Below are 25,257 nucleotides of genomic sequence, written 5' to 3' on the forward strand. Positions count from 1 at the left end.
GTCTTTTTTTTTTTTTAATCATGGTAAGGATTTCATCACCTAACTCTACATCTTATAGTTGAATAATGGAAAGGTACTGGTTGTAGATTAAAAACAATAAGACTTTAATTTATACCCATTGGTCTCCAACAGATGAAACAGAAACTCTGGAATTTCCATACAGTAGTTCAGGTAGATATCATAGACCACAGCCCAATTTTTTTAAGTCAGTGTCCCTCCTTTCAAAGGGGGAAAACAAGCATTCTTTAATCACCTACTTTGTACCAGACACTGCGAAGTACTTTATAAATAATTTTTCATTTGATCCTCACAATAACCTTCAAGGGAGGTGTTAGATATCTTTGGAGACTGTTTTAGATTTCAGTTCCCCAATCTGACCAATCCCTATCCATTCTAGGATATACTTCCTTCGAGACGTTTATTCCTCTCTATAGGTTTATGCATTGTTTTACTTTCTGCAAGCAGGGTCAACACTGCCTTTTAAGATTCAGATGCTAAAATAAGGAATGTTTTTAATTCCATCTTGACAAAGATTTGATAGAGAACAGAGGAACCTACCACTACTTTTACTTATAAATAAAGGATTAACACCATTGCCTAGTAGCAAATATTCTAGCTCTATAGTCAGTTTTGATTCTTGCACCTATATAATATGGATTAACAGTCATCAGGGGCCAATGGGAAAAAAATAGACTTTGAAAATGAAAAATTGAGTGTCAGGTGATTAATCTTGCAGCTGCTGCAACTGTCAAGACTTCTGACACCATTCTTTTACTATAGATGCTGATGGCCAGTGATTCTATAAAAGTACCTTCAGCTATTCTAACTTAGAAAGTGCAAGATTTTGCTGAAAATATGACATATTGGTAAAGGAACTTATTTTGATAACTTGTAAAGTGAGGGAATGAGAGCAAGAAAAGAAGTTAAAGCTCTATCTTGTTTCACTGTCAATGGGATTAAAGAGCAGTGCAGAAAGTTGACTTAACAAGGGTTACATGTATGAGTTGTAATTAGCCTAGAGACTGAAGAAGCTAAAATTGGTATTAAAGGAAAGTAGACAAAAAAATTTTTTTATTAGGCTGAAAGAAATGTTTTTTTGATTTATGAATGAATCCAGAAATGTTTTCAAGGTTACCTGCTTGAAGATAATTCTTTTGGATGCAGTACTTTTCAAACATGAGGATAGGCCTTTCTAGTGATACACCTCTTCTCCAAAGCTAATAAGCAAATGGAAATTTCCTGCTGGTTCAGTTATTCTTTTGAGATATTCTGGTATCTGGCTTTATTCAGAAAATTTTAGGGGGTTTTAGATCTTTTGTCCAGGATTTTGAATCTCATTGTAATATGGAGTGCTAACACTAGACCATTCCAAAATGATTCTCTAGGGGTTAAGGTATTTTTAGAATAATATGTCAGCTTCCAAACTATACATACATGGCATATTTTAGTCACTTGCTAACAGTATCTTACATAAAATGCCTGCAGTGCATATTATATGTGACAGCCACATTGTTTGTTCCATGAAACATAAACCAACAATATGTCTTTCATTTTGCCAGTTATTAAAGATGTATTTTTCCTTTGATCCTTATATAAATAGGCTATTTTAGGCAAATGAAATTTCATACTGAAAAATAAATATGTAAAGATTTCATAGTAACTACTTCATATTCATGTATATTATTTCAACAAGAGCTCAAATAACTGATCCCCAGGTTTCTACCACTGAAAAAAACAAAAAATCTCCAAAACAGAAACTCTCTTCTGTTAGCTGTCCAACAGAAGCAAACTAGAACCACAAGTTCATCAGCAAATTTCCATCTTCCACTGCTATGCCTACATAGGTCGGGCCTACTCAAAAAGTTGAAATCTAGTTGAATAGGGAATAGATCCTGCTTATAAGGAGGAGAGCTTAGCATATGCATTTAGCACTGAAGCAGAAATGACATTAGGAATATTTGGGTATGTTGGAGTACATATATATATACTAGAAAAAATCAATGATTCTATGAATGATTGCTTTCCATGTTTTTATGTAAGCCATTAATTCTTAATAAACTTAGTGACTATTTAAATAGTGTTTTGGAATCAAATTTGAAATTATTGTCTTTTAGTAGGAAATATTTGTTTATTATAGCCAACAATAAAATGTATAATCTGCATTATTGGCCTTACTCAAAACTAGACTCCTTAACATTCATTTTTTTTTATTTTGAGTTACAAATTCTCTTTCACCCCTTACCTACCCATTGAGAAGGTAAGCAACATATGTATTACACATGTGAAGTCATGCAAAACATGTTTTTATTCTAGCTATTTTGCAAGAAAATAATAATAAACAAGAAACATAAAGTAGAAAAGGTGTGCTTTGATCTACTCTCAGGTTCATCAGTTCTCTTTAGAGTTGAATAACATTTTTCATCATGGCCTCTTTGGAATTGTCTTGGATCACCATATTGATCAGAGTAGATCTGTCTTTGACAATTGATCATCATTACAATATTGTTATTTATGATATACAATGTTCTCCTGGTTTTGCTCTCTTCATTTTGTATCAGTTCACACCAGTCTTCCTCAAAACCAGGCATGTTTTTTTCAATGTCAGCATCTGGTTAACTCAGTAATACCCAGTTTTCTTTGGGGTAAAAAAAAGGCATTCTGCTCAGCATACAAAATTGGTTTTTTTGAGATGTACCATTCTTTTTGGTTAATCATTTGCATAGGACATCTTTTTACTTAAAACTTTTCGTGAAAACAAATTTTTAAACTTTTCATGCATTTTAAGTTAAATTTGTTATCTATTAATAGCTGAACAAAATTAAAAGTAATAGCTATTTTAGCTCCAAATCATATCATTTAAAAGTATGTTAAAATGTTTCCTTTTTTTTTTCATAAAACTGATTTTCTATTGCTCATCTGGTAAATCAGGCTGAAGAACTTTTCTTGAGAATTGATTGCTTTTAAGAATATATTGGATTTGATGTTACAGTTTGTATTTGTTGTTTTCCATAATGTTTTGAATGGGTGTGTTTAAAAATATCCAAGAAATGGAGATTCTTCCTAGGATTTCCATGTTGTTTTAAAAAGATTACAAATTGGGTGCCCCCACTCTCAAGTTTATAGTAATCCTGTTTATTTCTAGGTATTGCTTCACTGTTTAAAAACATTCTAGTTAAAAAAGAAAAAAAGTTAACTGTTACAGCCTGGACTTTCATGATTTATGTTTTTCAGCTGACCACTAATTGTTTTCTTTTATAACTATTTTTTGAATAGATTTGGCATAGTAAATTATAACATTTTAATGATGTGAAGACAGGCATAATTTAATCTGTGTCAGAAGATATCTTAAGATGTCACTGGTGTAGAAAATTATATGAATGGTTGTGCTGTTTTTCTGTTAAGGGTAATGCTGTCCCACAACATTTCATTCCCAGCATGTGTATCTATTATGAGGATAAAATGTAATGTTTATTATCAGTTGAAGACTGCCCCTGACAAAAGATAGTTTTTTTCTAAGAACTGGATAAGAGGAAATCAAGATAAATGTATCAATAGACATGAACAACAAATTTAAAATGAAACAATGGATAATATTTAAGTTTAAAAATAAAAAAGAATATGTAATTATAAATGTCCCTCTTTGCTTCATGTGAAATGCTGATCTGTACCCTTTAATACATTCAGTTTCGTGTTTTGCCCCAGAAGTTAATGGAGCATATTTTTTAAAATGTATTTGTATTGTTACCTTTTCTTTGTATATTACTTAAAATTTTCCTTATAGCCCCTCTTCTCTCTTCCCAGAGAACCACTCCATATAATAGTTTGTTGTTTTTTTTTTTAACTCTTTTACTTTCCATCTTAGAATCAATACTGAGTATTTGGTTCTAAGGCAGAAGAGTGGTAAGGGCTAGGCAATGGAGGTCAAGTGACTTGCCCAGGGTCACACACCTAGGAAGTGTCTGAGGCCAGATTTGAACCTAGGACTCTTGTCTCTAGGCCTGGCCATCAATCCAGTGAGCCACCCAGCTGCCCCCCATACAATAATATTTTTAAATAATAAAAAAAGAAAAAAACTAATCAGTAAAACAAATCAATACATCAAAAAAAATCTGAAAATATATAATAATCTTTTCCCCTAATGATATACCTTTTTAAATAACCACAAAAAAGTTTTTTCACCATTTAAAATTTTCATAATCTTTAAAACCCTCATTTTTCTCATCTGTAAAATGCAGATAATAATAGCACCTAGATTACAGGGTTGTTGTACAGATCAAATGATATAGTATATATAAAGCATCTTGTAATGTTAAAGCACTATGTAAAAGCTAGTGATTATTGTTTATCTGTCTGCCAGTCTAAATCTTATATTTCATTTACATTTATAGTTATTCCAGCATTCCATCTGCCACTATCACCTACTTTACCACTGTCCCATATAATGAAATGATGACCCTTCTCTCCTTGTCAATGGAAACCCCTTACATATACAAGTAACCCCATTCCATTCCATCTTCTCCAACAGGTTGGCCTTTCCATCATCCTCACTTTCCTGCAATCTCTCCCTGTACAGACTGCTTCCCTGTGGCTTATAAATATGCCCATGTCTTCCCCATCCTCAAAAATTTCTCATGTGATCCATTTATCCAACTACCTTTTGTCCTATATCTCTCCTTTCTCTTGTCACTCAAGTATCTCTCCACTGCAGTCCATCCTCCATTTACTCACTGCAGTAATTTTCCTAAAAGTTTTCTGGTCTGATCATGTCTCCCTTCCCCACTCAATAAAATCAAGTGACTTCTTTATATTTCCTCTTACTTTACTTCTCAGCTTCTTTTGTATATTGTCATCCTCTCTTAGGTTTTAAGTACCTTGAGGGTGGTAGAGGTTGTTTCTTATTTGTATCCCTCAATGCTTAACAGTGCCTAGCACATTGTAGATGCTTAATGTTTGTTATATCAGATGATCAGTTCAGCCCCATTATTTCATAGATGAAGAAATTGAGACTCCGTGAAAGCCAGTGACTTGTATTAGATCACACTGGTAAGCAGAACCAAGTGTCAAACCCAGATTCTCTGTCTCTAGATCCAATATGACACCACATTGCCCCTTCCTAGGGGAGATTTATAAGGGAGTAGCCAAAAGACCTCACAAATATTAGGTGCATCACAAGGAAGAATTGCAGGAGCTCTACTAAGCAGTGAGCCCATAAATGGCTTTTATTTTAGTATGAGAACATGAATTGTACAGACCTACAAATATCATCCCAGAACTCTACTATCAACACATCCCCTGCTTTTCACTGTTCTCTCCTGGTCATTGCTTTCTTTCATGTAGTAATACATTGTCTTCACAGAGTAAGCACTTAATAAATATTTGTTTATAAGTTAAATATAAATAACTGGGCCACTTGGTAGCACATTCTACACCATGTGGAAAGTATTTTTACTACCTAACCAGTGATTAAGGACAGATGTTACATGTCTTTAAATTCATTTTAAGGAAATTTTTGTATAATTTAATCAAATACACAAAGAACCACTTTGTACTGCAAAACTAGCCACATATTTTTTCCTCGATAAATATGAATGATAATAATGTCATGTACTAATTAATAAATTGGTATCCTTCAGATATTGTAACTATAATATAGCCAGTGGAATTGCTAAAGAAACTGAGTATAGTAAGATCTATAATTTTGTCAGCTATTGTCAAGTAAATAAAAGATTTGATGAGAATGCCACAGTGTAGAATTGGTCTGTAGCTTGATGCCTTGTTGGTGTTAAATTCTTCCAAAAAGTTTTCCAAGAAACATGCTGGCTGCCCTATTTTATTTTTTTTAGTCATTGGCACATCATTTTGTCAGCATATTAGCAGAATTTAGCAAAAGCTTTCACAGCTGTATTACCATTAAAAATCTTTGGCTTTGTAGAGAGTTTCTCTAGTCCAAGCTGGTCCATCACTTCTGTCTTCCCCAAGCATCATCCCTATTATAGCACTGCATTGATTTGGGCAATTAGCTTATAATTTCTCAGTATCTTCAAGTACTCGTGCTTTGTGATCATTATTATAAAAACAATTTTTGTTATTTTTGTCACTAGACTATTGAATCATAAAAATTCTACAAGGAGAAGCAGTATTTTAAGACACTAGTTCTCAGGCCCCTCACAATGTACTCGGTATACCAGTATATAGCATATTGTTGATGATGGGCATTGAGTCAGATAAACAACCATCAAAAGTGCCATGACTAGTCACAGTTGAATAGCATTATTGTTCAAATTAATTCTCTAGGCAAAGTTGTCTAGTAGTTGCTAAGAAGCAAGCCCACTGATAGTACTGATGTTTTGACATTATTTGCTTATATTGTAGTCTAAAGCCATATTATTATTCTGAGCTGTGTTCTACAGGATAAGGGCCAAGATTTTAAAGGTTGGCCAAGATTTTGCTACCAGTTTTAGCTCTGTAATATAACATGCTTCTTATTTTACAGATAATGAAACTGAGGTCTGTAGGAGGCTTAAGTACCAAAGGTCAGACAGGGTAAAACCCTGTGTGCATGGCACAGATAGGATATGAAACTCAAATGCTCCAAATCAAAATCTACATTTTAAAAACTGCACCAAATTGCCATCAAAAAAATTCAATTTTTTGTTGCAGTTGTTGCCTTCTTGAAAACTTCAGTAATAAAATCCTATGACATTGGAGATAGGAGGAAGAGATACATTCCAGGAGGAAAAATACATGCAGATATTTGAACAGCCCTTCCTTTTTTTCTTAACAAATATCTATAGATGTGCTTTTATTTTATTTGCTATAATGATTTCCCAGAATGAACTGGGAAGCCTGCAGTTAATGCAGCCATTTTGGTCTCCCAGTTTTAAAACTTATAGGCATAATGAAAATGCTTTCTCATTGAATCTGAAAAGCATGAAAGAAACAAGTGTCCAGCTATTGTGAAGGAACATGAGGCAAAAATTCTATGATCTTGCCCAAGCTACATGTCCAAGAGGCTAATTTTTAGCTCATGTTTCTCCATGGCAAAATAGTGGTCTGTATTACAAGATGAATCAGCTTGCAACTATGAGCTAAATCAGGATGACCAACAACTCCAAACAGGCCACAGAACGAGTCTGGGCAAAAGCAAGGAGACAAAGAATTGCTTGCAAGAACATTCAGTCCCAGTAAGGTCGCTGGCCTCTATTTTATAAGGCACATCTTCAGAGCATTCTGATATCTATCCAATTATTCCTTTTTTTTTTTAATTGAAAAAGTAACTTCCTTATCTCCAAAGGGTTATATAATGTTTATTTTGTTTGAGAGAAGATTAACCAGAGCAATACCCTTAGTCATATTTATTTTACCAACTGAGTGTTAAATATGACTACCAAATAAGAAAATGTTCAAATATTCTGTCATCTGACTTCAAATAACCTTTTTTGCATAGTTTTTTCTTTTGAGTTTTGAAATAATAAGCTAGAAGATAAATAGCAGAATTATGAGGCAATTTTAACGTTGTATACTTCATCTGAACACTAGATATATTTCTAAAAATAGACTGTCAAGCAAATTCCTGTAAATTGGATCTTGTTTTTCTAATTGATTTACATTGCAACATTAGACTATTGAAAGAGGAGAGGAAAAAAAGGTTGCTCTTAAGTTAGTGAAAATAAAACCTCAGAATACAATAAACCCATTAAAAATGACACATTATGGGGTATTTAGGTGGTTCAGTGGATAGAGACCCAGGCCTATAGACAGGAGGTCCTAGATCCCAGCTGTGTGACCCTGGGCAAATCATTTGATTCCCATTGCCTACTCCTACCACTCTTCTCCTTAGAACCAATATTTTGTATTGATTCTAATACAGAATGTGAGGGTATTTTTTTTAAATCACAAGAGAAAATGATAAGTTTTTGATAAAACACACTCAAAGTAAATCATACAATAAGAATAGCACATCAAAATGTCAAGATATTTTGCCCAAAGAATTTGTTTCTAAGTGGATTTTGTAGTCCTCTATATGTTTGTAAGAACAAACAAGGGAAAGAAATTTAAAGTCAAGGGTAGTAAAATTTCATTTGCTCCAGTTTTATATTTGTTGGATTTGTCCATTGATGAAGGATTATACATCCAGCCAAATTTGGAGGAGTTCATCATCAGATTGGCCACATAGTGATTAATTTTCATAAATATAGAAGATTCCAGGGACCTTATATTAAGTCATAGAGGGGTTACTATCCATGTTGGTGGAGAATATACCAACAGTGAAGAAACAGGTTGTTGAAGTTATGAAGTTGAATTTTTATGTCAATTGCCAATTCAGCATTTCAATTCAATAAAAATTTAATGAGCACTTTCTATGTGCAAAATAATGGAGTAAGCACTTGAAAGTACCAATAATAGCACAGTCCTTGCCATTCAGGAAGCTTACACTCTACTAGAAGGAATAAAACATGTAGACAAGTAAGTATTATATAAAGCAGAATTGAAAAGTGAAGAAAAATACTTTATACAAGCTGCTCTGAGAAATCTGAAGAGAGGGAGAGCTCATTTTTAGCTGGAGAAATCAGAAAAATTAATAGAGAAAGTGGTATGTGATCTTGCTTGTTCTTGATGAAAGATTTCAGTTGTCATGATAATTTGCTGTAAAAGTACTATTCAGACCTGGAAAGTACCTTTTAAAATTCATAAATATCACTTATGATTTTCAGACAAAAGAAAAATTTATTAAGCTACAGAAGGTAACAAGCATTTATTTAGCACCTACTATGTGCCAGGCTCTGTGTTAATCACTTAAAAAAAAAAGTTTATCTCATTTGTTCATCACAATAAGCCTAAGAGTTAGAGTTACTATGTGGTAAGTACAATAATAAAGAAGATTCCAAGAGCTTCCCCAAACTTTAGGCCAGTAGAAAGTTCAAAAACTTCCAACTCTTGCAAAAGATTTAACAAAAATTATTTTGAAAAAGAAGCATATTTCAAAAAATATCCTTTGAAAGGATACATTTGATGAGCTGTAGTATGAGAGAAGGATGACTTGTATGATATGGGAACTTGAAACTAAGACAAGGCCACAAGCATTTATTAAGCATTTAGGGTGTATAGTAGTAAGTCTCTCGGTAACCGAGAATGACGATTGTCTTTGTGCATTTTCATCTATGATAGATGAGTGTGCACAAAGACACTTGTGTGTGTGAAGGAGATTTAAGTGGAAAAGTCGATGCACAGAGACAGTCCCACTCTCTCGGCGTTGGAAGCCTGGGTCCAGTGGCACGAAAAGTCGTTACACCTGGAGACTTCCTCAGCTGCATTGGATGGCCGTGTTGTCTTTTGTGCCCCAACATGCCCTAAGCACTCCACAGTGCTTTGCTGCGTCGCCCTCTTAGCTGTTGAACCTTCTTATTGGTTTCTTCCGTCTGTTCCGCCATAGCAATCTTCACATGCTGGGTGAGCAAAGCCCTGGTTCACCAGGGGTCGAAGACCCGCTGGCTACCCTCACAAGGTTTAGCCAGCCTGTCAAAGCCGTTGCCCGGGGTGTGGCCGCTGCCGCATGCTAGCAGCTACTAGGAGCCACAAGTGAGAGCTGGGTGTCAGGTGGGGGTCAGAGGCTGGAGAGCTGCCCTAAGAGGGCATGACAAGCCCTCCATACCAGAGATACTACCCCTCCCTGAACACCCCATACACCCCTTTAGGGTGTATATTGTGCTAAGAATTAGTGATTCAAATACAAGAAAAAAGAAATGGCCCCTGCCCTCACAAATCTTGTATTGCAAAAGGAAAACATAACAAAAGGGAGGTGAAAAGTGGAGAGTGCAAGGGAGGGTGGAAGAAGGCACTTAGCAGATAGAATCATGTTCAGAAAATCAGAAGCACAGCTGGGAGATGAATGAGGAGTGGCTCTTAAATGGAGGGCCCAGGAAGTCATCAATGGGAAAAGGGGGCCTGTAGAGCACAGGAATATTCCAGGGTGAGAAGAGGAAAGGAGCCAACATTTCTTTAAGGCATGCTATCAGACTCTGAAAAATCAGAGGCAGAGCTAAGAGAGAAATAAAAGATGACTAGCCTGGGCCCTTCCTCAGAATGGAGACCTCAAGAGGAACCCAGTGAAGGAAGAAAGGAGTCAGTGTGGAGGAACGTTGTTTCAGGTGTAGAAGGTGACTAAGATGACCAAGATGATTAATGAACTTGAAACTATATTTTCTTTATGAGAACTGGTTGAAGGAACTGGGGATGTTAAGCATGGAGAAGAGAAGATCTGATGAGAACACAATAATTTTCTGGAACATAAGTTCCTTTCATATAGGAAAAGATTATACTTGCTTATTGAGCAGATCTAGAACAGTGAAGAAAGTCAAGTTAGCCAGTTAGTGAAAAAGCTTTATTAAGAATTACTAAATGTCAGACATTGTGCTGAGTGCTATGAATACAAAAGCAAGCATAATCTCTGCCTTCAAAAAAAATCTATATTCTAATGAGGGAAATAACCTATAAATAACTAAGTTATATAGAGGATATATTCAGAGCAGATGGAAAGTAATCTGAAAGGGAAAAGCATTAGCAGATTGGGGACCAGGAAAGACCTTCTGAAGAAGGTGGGATCTCAGTTGAGTCTTGAAGGAAGCCTAGGCAATCAAGTGATGAGGAAAGGTCAAGCATTCTATGCTCAGGTGATAACCAGTGCAAAGAGAGAGGACATGGACTCTTGTCCTTGTATACTTTTATAAGAACAAACCATGGGGGGAAATTCAGGGGTATAGATGGTAAAATTTCTTTCACTCCAATTTTTTGCCTCTAGTTGCATTTGTATGTGTACAGACCTGGTGATGGATTGTATATCCAGCCAGACTTGAAGAGGCTCATTACCAGATACGCCACACAGTGATTAATTTTTCATAAGCAGAGCAAATTGTGATAGAGGAACTGTAAGTAGGCTAATACTGCTGCATTCACAAAGGTTGCAAAGAAAGTAAAGTACAAGAAGCCTGGAAAGGATGGAAAAATCCAGGGGGTGGGGCTTTTAAATGCTAAAGTCAATATCCATTTGCCTTGATGGTAATGGAGCCACTGGAACTCATTGAGGAGGGGTGTGTGACATGCCTACATTTTAGAAAAATCATCTTGCCAACTGAGTGGAAGATGAGTCAAAGAAGAAAGGTAATTGAGGCATGGAGGTCTATTAAGGGCCATTGTAGTAGACCAGATATAAGATGATGAGGTCCTAAATTAGAAATGTGGCAGTATGAGTAGAGAGAAAGGTGTATGTGAGAAATGTTGTAAAAGTAGAAACACCAAGACCTAATAACAGTTTGGATATGTAAGATGAATATGAGTGAGGTGGCTGGAAGGAGAGTAGTGCATTTAACATACATTGGGAAAATCAGAAAATGAGATCGTTCAGGGGAAAAGATAATGAGTTCTCTTTTGGATATGAGTTTGAAAATCCTATGGGATATCAAATTTGAAATGTCTAAAAGGAAGTTAATGATATGGGACCAGAACCCAAGAGACTAGGACTGGGTATATAGACCTAGAAATTATCTCCATAGAGATGATAACTGAACCCATAAAAACGAATGAGATGACCAAGCAAGGTAATATATAGTGAGAAGAGAAGGGAGCCCAGAACAGCCTGGGGGCATCAGGGTGGGAAACACTCACAGTTGGTGGGCATGACATAGATAAAGATCCAACAAAGAAGACTAAGACAGAGTAGTGAGTTAAGAGCAAAACTAGAATAGAGCAATTCACAAAAACCTAAAGAGGAAAGGGTATCCAGGAGATAGTGATCAACAGTGTTAAATATTACAGAGAGGTCAAGGATGCAGGTTGGTAAGATTGCCATTGGATTGGCAATTTAAAGATTATTGTTAACTTTAAGGAAGGCAATTTCAGTTGAATGATGAGATTACCAGTAAGATTACAAAGGATTTAGAAGAGAGAGGGAAGAGACAAAGAGGTGCTGAGTATAAATGGCTTTCTCAAGGAATATATCCATGAAGGTGAGGCAGGTTCACATATAAACTTTCAAATGTGGGACAGATTAGCTCAGTAGGGAGTGAGTTCCCCATTAAGAGCCCTTCAAATGGGATGGCCATTTCATAGACATGCTTTAAGGATTCTTGCTTAGTTATATTTAACTAGTCTGAGGTCACTAATGGCAGTATTCTTTTTTTTTCTTGCTTTTGTATAAGAAGGAAGAGAATCTTTTATATTCTTATTTTATGAACAAATAAATGGGTTTCATTTTGTACTTCTAGGACTTTGTTCCATTTCCTGTTTTCCTTGTTAATTAACGAGTTTGATACACAGCATGAAAAAAGTATTTTGTAAACCTAAATAAACTACATCCTGTTCAACAAAAGTGAAGGATTGAGCTAAACTGGGGTTTAAGGAGAGAGAGAAAGAGAGTCACTCGAGGCTACAAAAAAAATACCAAATAATCTGAGATGTGCACTAGTAAAATCTTATGAAATGCTATAGGCAATTCAACATCATAAATGTAAGAGAAAATTATTGTTGTTAGCCATTCTGTTGATAGAATGTTCATATTGTAAGAATTGCTAGCAGATGGGGAAATAGATGACTCAGAATACAGTATTAGCAATCCATATTTTTTTAATCACAGGCCACTAATAAGGTCTGTAGCATCTGCAAGATTCATTTAAACAGTTGCTAGGAAGAATTTGTTTTCCCAGTAAACAAAGAAATCCTGTACAAGCTTTTCTTGATTGAATATATTTTACTATAACATTGTTATGTTATCATTAACATATAAAACCATTAATTTTCCTTGTCTTGATGTCTCACCATCTATTTTAATAGGAAAAATGAGTATATTGGCATTTATTAGGGACCTGTTAAATCCTGAAATTATGCCACATTTAGGCATTTTAACACCTTCTATTTATCTTTTTCTATAATTTGCAAAATTCAGGTCTTTCAAGGCCTGCCAATAAAACAAGACTACTTTTGATGAAGGGAAAATATATAACATCTGTTTTTCCTTTGCATAGATCATCTCATTTACACCTAACAGCAAACCTATAAGGTTGATTTTACTATTACTTTTATCTCCATTTTACAAATGAGGAAACGAGGGTGAGAGAGGTTATAACACCTTGAACCCATGTCTTTTTGACTACCAAATCCAATATTAAATCCATTCTACGATGCCACAACATAATGTTGTAGCTAGACCTCTGATCTCAAACTCAGGAATGTTAGTGTTCAAGTTCTATCTCTAGCACAGTTTGACTTTTTGACCCTAGACAAGTCATTTAACCTCCTAGTACTGTATGTAGTCAGCTCCCTAGACCACATATTGTAGAGAAACTGTCAACCTTTATTGGCAGAGGGAATTTCCCCTGGGAGTCCCTATACAAATGGAATCATAGATCCATCCCTATACCTCTTTTCCCTGAATGTCCTTAAAACTAAGTCATGCAAGTAATTACTTCTTGTCATTTGAATATTATAGTGTAGGTTATTACTGTAGATGTTGATGTATCATCTTAAGGAAAGTTGGAATATAATTGACAATTTTGCTTTGTTCTTCAAATTACATTGGTTTTCATTTCCATTTGAATACATATTCAGAAATAATATGGATGTAAAAGTCATTTTAAAAATCTGTTTGAAAAGGTAAATAATCAGAGATGGCTCAATCTCATTTAGGAGGTTTTTAAAAAGCAGAAAAATAGCACTTTGAGCTTAGTATTTTATAGAATGCTCTCAGTTGCTCAGACTTTTGAAAGGTAAAATATTAATTCTTATATCTCTTATATTCATGCATGACTTTTACAAAGGATGCATATATAAGCAATATTAGAGAAATTTGTTATAGAACTCCCTTACCCCTTGTGTTTAATGTGAAAATCAATGCTGTCGTTAACAAAATAGTGTGCTTGTTCCAGCTGTCATTCACACACCACATTGCACCAATTTTCATCAGAAATTTTGGCTCCTATTAGAAATTGGCCCTTACTTCCTTATGTCTAACACATGAATAATATATCTACTATTAAAAGGAGTTTGAGGTTGAGGGTTTTTTTGTCTGTTTCTTGTTCCCAATAATTTTTATTTAAACCCTATGTAAAAAGCTGGCATTTCTTAGACTATCTACTGGCCTAAAGCTTAGGGGAGATCTTGCAGTCTTCTGTCTTGATTCTTGAGTTTCCACAGTTTATCCATTTTAAAAAGCCAACCCTATAAAAATGTCATTTGTAGGTTGTTCAGTCTCCTGTGGCCTTAGGCAAGAGGCTTAAAGCTACTTTTCTCTCCTCAGATTGGTGATGCCTGGGAATTTCTCAGAAGCAATACCTCATGTCACCTTATTTGAATGACCTACATTTTGAACTCTTAATCATCAGAGTTAGATGAAGAATGTGAATTTCCTTAACTTGGGAACTTTAACATTTTCATCAAGGTCAAGTATCCAAAGAAACTTCCCATTAGACCATTAAAAATTTGAAATTACAGAGGTAAAGAATAAGTTTGTCAGAGAGGAAGCTTAGTGTGTAGGAAAGAGCAGAAGTCTGAGGTCAGAGGACCTGGGTTCAGTTCTTCATGCTGTAACATTGTATATATTTTGTATATATTCAGATATGAACATCATGTTTCCCCAAGTAAAATGTGAAGTCCTTGAGGGCAGGGGCCTATTCATCTTTGTCCTTATACCACCACTTCTTAGTGTAGTGACTTATACTTATTAAATGCTTAATGCAATATTTATCAATCATTAGAAAGTCAGTCATTCCATCAGCAAGGTGCTTATTATCTACCAAGCTCTGGGCTTAATGCTAGGGATACCAAGAAAAGGCAAAAATACTTCCCTCTTCTCAGGTAGCCAACATTCTAGTGGGAGAAATAACTGTATATACAAGATAGAGATACAGAGATATATATGCATGCATATTTTATATATATACATGTGTACACATAAATATAATCTTAGAGTTTGCAAAGCCTTTTGTTTATGTAAATAGTTTGGATGAGAGTTGTTGAGGGACTGAACTAAAATTGCCACTTCTTAAATGGAGAAAAAGATCTTAAAAGAAAAGTTATTGGTGAAGGCAGCTTGGCAGCACACTGGATAAAATGCTGAAGATCTCAGGAGTCAGGAAGTCTCAGTTCAAATCTAGCCTCAATCACCTAACTATCCATGTGACCCTGAACACAAGTTAACCTTGTTTTTCTCAAACAAACAAAATAAATTATACGAAGGTAGAAATGGCAAGGTTTGGCAATGGATTTGGATGTGTGAGGTGAGTATAAGTAGAGTCAAAAATGGATGACACTGTGGTTGTGAGCCTTGGAGACTGGTGGTGCCCTCAGCAATAATAAAAAGGCAGGAAGCAATGATGGTTTGTGAAGAGACAATGAATTCATTTTGGGATATTTTGAGTTCTAGATGCTCCCAGTACATCTGATTCAAAATGTCCAGAAGGAAATTAATGTTGTGGAGCTGGAGCTTGGGAAAGAGACCAGTACTGAATACATAAATCTGGGAATCATCTGTATAGAGATGATAACTGAATCCTTGGAATCTTATGACATCATTAAAGGAGAATGACCTCAGCAAGACAGTCTATGATAAACCCCAAAAACCCCAGCTTTGGGGACAGAAATCCACCATTTGACAAAAATTGCTGGGAAAATTGGAAAACAGTATGGGAGAGATTAGGTTTAGATCAACATCTCACACACACCCTACATCAAGATAAACTCAGAATGGGTGAATGACTTGAACATAAAGAAGGAAACTATAAGTCAATTAGGTAAACACAGAAATAGTATACTTGTCAGATCTTTGGGAAGGGAAAGATTGTAAGACCAAGCAAGAGTTAGAAAAAATTACAAAATGCAAAATAAATAATTTTGATTACATTAAATTTAAAAGTTTTTGTACAAAACCAATGCAATCTAAATTAGAAGGGAAGCAACAAATTGGGAAACAATCTTTTTAACAAAAACCTCTGACAAAGGTCTAATCACTCAAATTTACAAAGAGCTAAATCAATTGTACAAAAAAAAATCAAGCCATTCTCCAATTGATAAATGGACAAGGGACATGAATAGGCAGTTTTCACATAAAGAAATCAAAACTATTAATAAGCACATGAAAAAATGTTCTAAATCTCTTATAATCAGAGAAATGCAAATCAAAACAACTTTAAGGTATCACTTCCCACCCAGCAGATTGGCTAACATGACAGTAAAGGAAAGTAATGAATGCCGGAGGGGATGTGGCAAAGTTGGGACATTAATGCATTGCTAGTGGATTGTGAATTGATCCAACCATTCTGGAGGGCAATTTGAAACTATGCCCAAAGGGCACTAAAAGACTGTTTGCCCTTTGATCCAGCCTTAGCACTCCTGGGTTTGTACCTCAAAGAGATAATAAGAAAAAAGACTTGTAGAAGAATATTCATAGCTGCGCTGTTTGTGGTGACAAAAAATTAGAAAATGAGGGGATGCCCTCCAATTGGGGAATATTTGAACAAATTGTGGTACATGTTGGTGATGGAATACTATTGTGCTCAAAGGAATAATAAAGTGGAGGAATTCCATGGAGACTGGAACGACCTCTAGGAATTGATACAGAATGAGAGGAGCAGAACCAGGAGAACCTTATACGCAGAGACGGATACACTGTGTTAAAATTGAATGTAATGGACTTCTCTACTAGTAGCAATGCAGTGATCCAGTACAATTCTGAGGGACTTATGAGAAAGAACATTATCCATTTCCAGAGGAAGACCTATGGGAGTAGAAATACAGAAGAAAAACAACTTCTTGATCACTTAGGTTGCTGAGGATATGAGTGAGGATGTAGACTCTAAAAGATCACCCTAGTGCAATTATCAATAATATGGAAATACATCTTCATTGATGACACAGTTAAACCCAGTGGAATTGTGTGCCAGCTATGAAAAATATTCTAAATCATCTAATTAAATAAAATTTTCAAAAAAAATTAAAGGAGAAAGAATAGAGGAAGGGATTTTAACCTAGTATCCCCAAACCTACTAGGGGCTATAGGAACCATTGGAGAGATTTCAGGGAGCCTGCGAACTTAGATGGGAAAAATCGACCCCTTTATCCTCATTAACTTCTAACTGAAATTACCATTTCCTTCAGTTAAGAATATAGCCAATGAATATACTGAGAAGGGGGTCCATTGATTTCATTAGACTTTAAGTGGGAACGTAGGGCACACAAAAAAGTCTTAAGAATCCCTATATAGAGGGAGAAGAGAAGAAAGTTGTTTGTGAACACCCACAATTAGTGGATGTGACATAAATGAAGATCCAGAGAAGGAGACTCAGGAGGAGGAATCAGACAAATTGAAAGAGAACAGGAACAAGAAATACCATGAAAGGCTAGTGAGTAGAGAATGCCCAAGAAGGGAAAACCTGCAACAGTGTCCAATGCTCCAAGAGAGGTTAAGAGAATGAGAACTAGGAAAAGGCCATTGAATTTGGCAATAAAAGGTAGCCTTGCTAAGCACAGCAAGGCTTGTTACCAGTAGACTGGCAACAAGGTAGTGAATTCTTTGATCAAAGCAACAGCCTATGAATAAAAATTCTGTTTTAATGGCAATAAAATCTTAGCTTCCATTACCCATAATATCATTTGTTAAAATACTATGCCTCCTCAAGATAGACATTCTGAACATCAGTTATCTCTGTATACTACTGTCAGTGTAGAATATTCAACTAAATTTTTATTAATAATGCATTAAATTAAATGCATTATATTAATAGAGCATTTATGAAGCACTTGGAATTTTATTAAGCATTTTTTTGCATTGCATTATTTGAGCCTCACAATAATACAATACAACAATAACAATAGCCAGCATTTCTCTAAAGGTTCTAGGTTTGCAAAGAGTTTCACAAATATTTCATTTGAGCCTCCCAGTGAACATGGGAGGTAAATGCTATTACCATCCCCATTTTACAGATGAGGAAACTAAGAAGGATGGAGTCAAGTGCCTTTCTAGGTTAAAATAGCTAGTACTTGTCTGTGGCTAGATTTGAACTTGAATCTTCCTGACTCTAGATCCAGAGCTCTCTGTAAAGGTGCCTCCTTTAGGTGCTTGTGCTTCTTAACAAGCATTTGTTAAGCGTGCCAGGCATTGTTATAAATGCTGTGAATAAAAATATAAGCAGATATATAGTTCCTGTCTTCAATTAGCTTACATTCTAAGGGGAGATGATACATAAAAGGAAGCTGAGTGGGAGGAACAGAGACTGTAAAGGAAGCAGAGAGAATATATTCTGCCTTGATCTTAGGGCATGGAAAGAAATCCCAGAGTCAAGAGAAGACTGAAGAGGAATGAAGTTATAGTTGACCTGGGCATTGTTTTTAAAATGGAAGTTCTGGAAGGAACTAGATAATCAGAAGAAGTGGCCTCGGGGACAAAATGTACTTCCATTATATAAAGTCCAGGGATAAAGTGAATTTACAGGGTAAAGAGGCTTCTGTGGCTTGGTAGAGCCTTCAGAGGAATGAACAGTAACCCAATCCATTTAAATATACCTAAGCACCTATAGCTCCTAAAGCCCTAAACTTAGCATAATTGTCTGCAAAATTAGCTACTTAAAGGCCCACCACCTAACCTAGTACTCTGAAAAAAGCAATTTCAGTGTTTTTATTTCATTTTTGTTTTTTCAAATAATGCAAATTCACCTTCTCTCCTTTCCACCTACCTCACCCTCTACTGAAAAAACAAAATCTCAAAACAAATATTTATAGTCAAGCAAAGTGAATTTTGATCTTGACTACGTCCTCATCTCAATCAACAGAAATGCCAGGAAATATCACATTTCATCATAAATGTTTTGGAATTGTGGATGTTAAATGTGATTATCAGAGTTGTTAAATCTTTAATAATTGTTTGTTTTTATGCTGTATCAACCTTATATCTACCCTTTGGGTTGTCAGTGGCCCTTTTATCATTGTGACACTTCTCTTCCTTCATTACAAAGGTAAGGGGCTGAATGAGATAAAATTTAAGGATAGATTAAAAACAAAAACTTGGTTTAAAAAAATTAACCACAGACAGAAAAGTTAGGTGAGATATGGCCAGAGGGCAAGTCCTAGGAAAAAGATCTAGGGGTTCTGGTGGACTGCAAGCTCATAAGGAATACCAACAAAGTTGAATGAAATATTGAAATACATTAATAAAAGAACAATATCCAGAATGATTAGTCAGAACATACTTGCTATATAATGTGTCCAGTTCTGGATACCACATTTAAAAAAAATTATTTTATTTTATTTATTTATTAAAAAAAAAAAACAAACCAAAAAATCTTTACCTTCCATCTTGGAATCAATTTTTTTTTAAATTATGCCATTTCTGTGATCCAAACTGGGATACCTCACTCCCTAGCTTTCTCTCATTTAAAAATTTATTTGCTTTGCCGGTTAATTGACAAAGAATGTAAGAGCACCATGACCAGAGCTCTGTAACACTTTTGCTGGATGAACACTCTTTGGAGCTAATCAGTCTCCTAGTTTGAAAGTCACCTAACTACCATAACCTAGTATAGTTGGAGAACTATAGCTTATTCAGATGATATATGGAAAGAGGTCTGAGGCCTGAGACATTGTCCTTGTCATAAAATAAGAGGTTAGTCTGACATGATTTCTTCTTAATGAAACTATGTGGTCTAGAAGTGATGACTCTTCTATCAGTTTAATTTCTTGTACTGACAATGACAGAACTTATCAAGACTCATCATCCAGGTCATTGACCTATTATTTGAAAAAAGCACATTCTTTCCCTCTCTGATGATTGGAACCAAAATTGCCCCTCTTCAGTTCACCCCTAGCACCTCAGTTTTCCTGGAACAGTATTTAGGTGTCCCTGGCATAGTATAGCAATCAACATGTACAGGTTTCTTCAACTCATTGGGATGAAGTTAAACCAGGCCAGTTAACTGGCAGAGACAATTTTTATTTCTTAGTTTTCAATTCAATTCCAATCCAATTGACTATTTTTCTTCTATTCTTTACATTCTTAAAGACATTGTGATTGATGGAAAAAATAGGAGTTGAGAAATTTTACCTTTTAAAGAAACGAACTGAAAAAATTGTGGTATATGAGGGTGACAGAATACTATTGTGCTATAAGAAATGATGAACTGCTCGATTTCTATAAGTACTGGAGAGACCACATGAACTGATCCGGAGTGAAATGAGAACTGGGAGAACCTTATACAGAATAACTGAAACATTGTGGTATGATCATTGTAATGTACCAGACTTTGCTACTAACAGCAATGTAGTGATCCAGGACAATCCTGAGGGACTTACGAGAAAGAATGTTTTCCACATCTAGAGTAAGAACTGTGGGAGTAGAAACAGAGGGAAAACATATGAGTTATCACTTGTTTATATGGGTATGTGATTTGGGGTTTAGGTTTTTAAAGATCACTCTATTACAAATATGAATGATATGGAATAAGGTTTTGAGTGATAACACATGTATAACCCTGTGGAATTGCTTGACAGCTCTGGGAGTTGGGGAGAGTAAAGGGGAAGAAGAGAACATGAATCATGTAACCATTGAAAAATATTTATAAAATAAATTAATTTAATTTAAGAGAAAAAAAGAAAGAAAGGAACTACTCAGCTTGTAGAGATATTGAATTAAATATTTGTTCAGTCAAGACACAGCCAAGATGGGTTTTTTTTTTCCTCAAAATAAATCCCCAACATGAGCTTAATTTCTTGCATTGGCTAGCAGCAAAGAGCAAATTTCATTTGACTGAACTCCTTTATTTTTAATAGAGTTTTAATATATTTTCAAGACCTTTTTATGTGATGAAATCCCTTTAATGAAATGCCTTTGGATTAGACTTTAAACAATATTTCAAATATTTTGAAATCAACATTTTTACTGAAATAGTGGTGTTAAAGATTTCATGTATTTTTACTAATTTCTGAATATTTTTTTCTACCGCCAGCTGAAAAACCTAAGTTTAGAAGAATTACAAATGCGTCTAAAGGCACTGGACCCAATGATGGAAAGAGAAATTGAAGAGCTTCGTCAAAGTTATAATGCAAAAAGACAACCAATCCTGGATGCAATGGATGCAAAAAAACGAAGACAACAAAACTTTTGAGTTTAATATCTTCTCAGACAGCATGTGTAGTTAGTTTAGATGCCAGTAAACCATTATCAGTTGAAGGAATCATAGTGTTATGATTATTTCTGTTATTTTTAATCCATGAGATTTGTGCTTCACAATCCAACAATGTTGAAATTCTGAAGGAGCCCCCATTCAGAAGTTACAATAGAGGGCTTAAATTTACCAGTGCAAGCACAGTAATTTTATTTTTGAACAATGAAAGCAACAGAAATTTTCATTATTATTTTTCTAAAAGCCCATCAGTTATATCAGTACTAAATCTTTGTTGTACAATTAAAATTATACTCATGGGAACTTAAAGACCCAAAGCTATTGTTCATTTGTGCAACGTTGCCCAGCTTTATGTTACAATATTTCTTATTCCCATCTACTAGCCTATTTATTATATCCCCTTAGGTAAACTTATTTATTTATGCCATTTTGCTTTTGTTTGTTTTCAAAGAGAAAATTGGATGTTTTTGTTGGGGGTAGAGCATGATCAGCAGCTAATAATTTACTACTAAATTACTCCATAACTAAACAGGGAGATAAGTGGTACAAATCACTTGAAAATCATAGTAGTTCTTGTTTCCCAAGACTTTTTGAGCTTTAAGGAAGCAGTAATAGCTCTAATACATAAGCTATGACTGCCTAATTAGGCTAGCTTCTATTTTTACATGGAAAAATCCCATTTTACCTTGTGGTCACTAAGTTTTCATGTTTGCTTGAATTTTTTACTTATTTTGATATTTGGTACAAATAGAGTCATATATTTTGGAGTCAGGTAAAGCTATAAAAGACATGAATTTCAAAACCAAAGAAATCAATGGACAGCTTGTACAAAAATAAGTATGTAGTAAATATTAAAAATGAAAAACTAATCATACCTTTACTGTGTTAATATTGTTCCATTTGTATATTTGGAATCTGAAATATGTCACATTACAGTGAGCTCATGACATTTATTGTGAAAATATGGTCCATTGTCTAAGGACATTTTGTTGTTGTTATTCATCATTTCTGGGGACTTGGTAAGCATCCTGTGCCTGATGACAACAGAACAAAAACACAATTTATACTCAACTGTGCAGACCCCAAAGACTGCAAAAAAATATTAAAACAGTCAAGCAAAAATATTACTTCTAAGCAGAATGAGCATTTGTGCAATGAATTGGGACCAAGTGTTTTCCTAAAATTTGTATGGCCATCCTGACAGTATTTGTTCTTAATGTCTTTAATTCTATCATGTAAATCATAAAGATGAATAAATTTCACTGTATTAGTTAGAACACTTATTCTTTGCATTTTTTTCAAACTTTTAATGTAAGCTATAAGTACATTGTGTGCATTTGTATTCAAAGTAGAAAAGGCTAATGAGTTTTAAGAGACTTCAGGAACATAATCTCTTATAAAGTGAAATTAGCTTTGAATTTACTAGTTCCGCATTTTTGATTCCTTCAAAATTATAGGTTTAGACTAAGATAGGAACTTCCAGTTAAGCATGGTGGCACTCTAGACACAGGACGCTTCCTCTCCTCGGCACCCACCAGATTACCTCAAAAGACCAAAAAAACCCAAATTCATAAGAACAAAGGGACTCTAGAGTAGGGCACAGCATTGAAGGTAGGTGGGATTTGGGCATTTCTACAATATAAGGGGGTGAAAAAGCTCCCACCAAAACATGAGCTGATCCACCCTCCCTCACCCCACCTATGGAGCCAGAGTCAGAGCCAGCGCACGCCATAATGAGCAAATGAGCAAGGGGTACCTCTAGGTCCTTGGGAGTTGACTAAGACAACCAAAGACCTACCCCTGAGAACAGCTACACCTGAAACGCCGGCAAGCTAGGGAATGCAGACTGTGGGCTCTCACAAGAAGGTAGCACAGAGAAGGGCAGCGAACATGTGGAAATTTGAGAGCTTGCCCCAGGCAAAATCCTTGCTCCTTAACGCCATACACAGAGAGCCTGCCCATATCACTCAGATTTCTGACTGAAAAAGGAAGGAAAAACCTCCACAGTGATGGCAAATTGTGCACAGGAACAACAAACATCCTCCAAGAAAAACAAAAAAAAAAGGCATTGACCCCAAAAAATTTTTATGGAGGAAAAACCCAGGCTACAGAGAGGAAGTAGAGAAGGAAATTCAAACAAAACCAAAACTTTCCCCCAAAAATGGAAATTGTCCACAAGCTCTGGAAGAATTTAAATTGTAATTTATCAAAAAAGATGGAAACCTTCTGGCAAGAAAAGTGGGAAATAGTTCAAAGAGAAAATTTTAAATACCAGAAAATACCATACCATACCAGAAAATAAAAAAAATTAAAGCAGAAAACCAGGCTTTAAGGAGAAGAATTGGGCAACTGGAAGCCAATGATCTTGCAAAACAACAAGAATTAATAAAGCAAAGTCAAAAGACTGACAAAATAGAAGAAAAAGTAAAATATCTCACAGACAAGATGACAGATCAGGAAAACAGAGGAAGGAGAGACAATTTGAGAATCATTGGTTTACCTGAAAATCTAGAAATAAATCTTGACCTTATACTACAAGAAATCATCCAAGAAAACTGCCCTGATGTTCTTTGAACAAGGGGACAAAATAGACATTGAAAGAGTTCATAGAGCACCCTCTATACTAAATCCTCAAAAGACAACTCCAAGGAATGTAATTGCCAAATTCAAGAGCTTCCAAGCTAAGGACAAATTTTTACAAGAAGCCAAAAAGGGACAATTCAGACAATCAGGATCACACAAGACCTGGCAGCTTCCACACTAAAGTACTGCAAGGCTTGGAACATAATATTCAGAAAGGCAAGAGAACTGGGTCTTCAACCAAGAATCACCTATCCATCAAAACTGACTATATACTTCTAGGCGAAAGTATGGGCATTCAACAAAATAGAAGATTTCCAAATATTGATAAAGAAAAGACCAGAACTAAGTGGAAAGTTTGATAACCAAATACAAAGATCAAGAGAAATGTGAAAATGTAAATAAGAGAGGGAAAAGGGGGGGGGGAATGCTTTTTTATTCAAACTTTCTTCTTTAAGGGCTACAATTAGATCAAATTATATATATGAGGGAAATGTTATTTGTAACTCTCAAAAATTGTATTCATTATTATAGTAATTAGAAGAATCATTCACAGGAAGAGATTGGGGTATTAAAGGCTATAAGACGATATGCCAAAAAAAGAAAAAGGGTGGGGGATAATCAAAGATGGCACCAAGAGATACTTGAAGAAATAAAATAAATAGGATAATCTTTATCACACAAAGATATACAATGTAAGGGGAGGGGAAGAATACTCTTATAAGAAGGAGAGGAAGAGAGTGCTACTAGGTAATACTTAAACCTTCCTCTCAGTGAAATCAGTTCTTAGAGGGAAGAGCATCTAGATCCATTGGGGTCTTGAATTCTATCTTATCCTACAGGGTAAGTGAGAAGGGAAAACTAAGGGGGAGGGGGGAGGGAGTACAAAAAGGGAGAGAAAGAGAGGGGGGAGGGAACTTAATCCTAAAAAAACAAGAAGGGAGCAAAAAGGGAGGGGCCAGGAAGGGAAGCATATTAAGGGAGGGGATTAGGAGTATTGATTAAAAGTAAACCACTGATTCAAAAGGATATAAAAAAATAAGAAAGGACAGAACAAGGAGAGGATATCAAAATGCCAGGAAGTCCACCAGTGACAATCATAACTTTGAACGTGAATGGGATGAACTCACCCACAAAATGTGAACAAATAGGAGAGTGGATTAGAATCCAAAATATTACCATATGTTATCTACAAGAAACACACCTGAGGCAGGTTGATACAAGGTTAGAATTAAAGTTTGGAGCAAGATCTGTTGGGCCTGAACTGATAGAAAGAAGGCAGGAGTCACAATCATGATATCCATGTCAACATGGAAATCTAGAAGTCCCCAGTTTATTTAGTAGGGATGTAGAAACCCCAGGTTTTGACCTTGTCACAGGAGAGTTTTCTCCGAGGGAAGGTCCCACTTCACCAGACAACAGACAATCCACTTGAGGTGGGAGATAAACCCAATCTGAAGTCAAGTGACTCTTTGTCTCCAGAAGCCTTTCCCAGTATATCACACCCTCCTTCTGAGGA

At 35.4% G+C, this 25,257-nt stretch overlaps 1 protein-coding gene across 6 annotated transcripts in view; it reads left to right on the top strand.

Annotated features, from left to right (window-relative positions):
• Positions 1-21,209, top strand: part of STK3 (serine/threonine kinase 3) — a 540,259-nt gene extending 519,050 nt beyond the window's left edge. For 5 of the 6 annotated variants that reach the window (XM_056823277.1, XM_056823275.1, XM_056823278.1 and 2 more), the window contains one exon: positions 20,982-21,209. In XM_056823277.1, the coding sequence (XP_056679255.1) occupies positions 20,982-21,140 (159 nt within the window). In that variant the 3' untranslated portion in view covers positions 21,141-21,209. Of the gene's footprint in view, positions 1-14,287; positions 14,429-20,981 lie in introns of all 6 variants that reach the window. The other variant, XR_008917553.1, reaches the window with a different exon arrangement.
• Positions 21,210-25,257: the final 4,048 nt, after the last annotated feature.

This window comes from Monodelphis domestica, chromosome 3, assembly GCF_027887165.1.
Source record: "Monodelphis domestica isolate mMonDom1 chromosome 3, mMonDom1.pri, whole genome shotgun sequence".
Taxonomy (NCBI): domain Eukaryota; kingdom Metazoa; phylum Chordata; class Mammalia; order Didelphimorphia; family Didelphidae; genus Monodelphis; species Monodelphis domestica.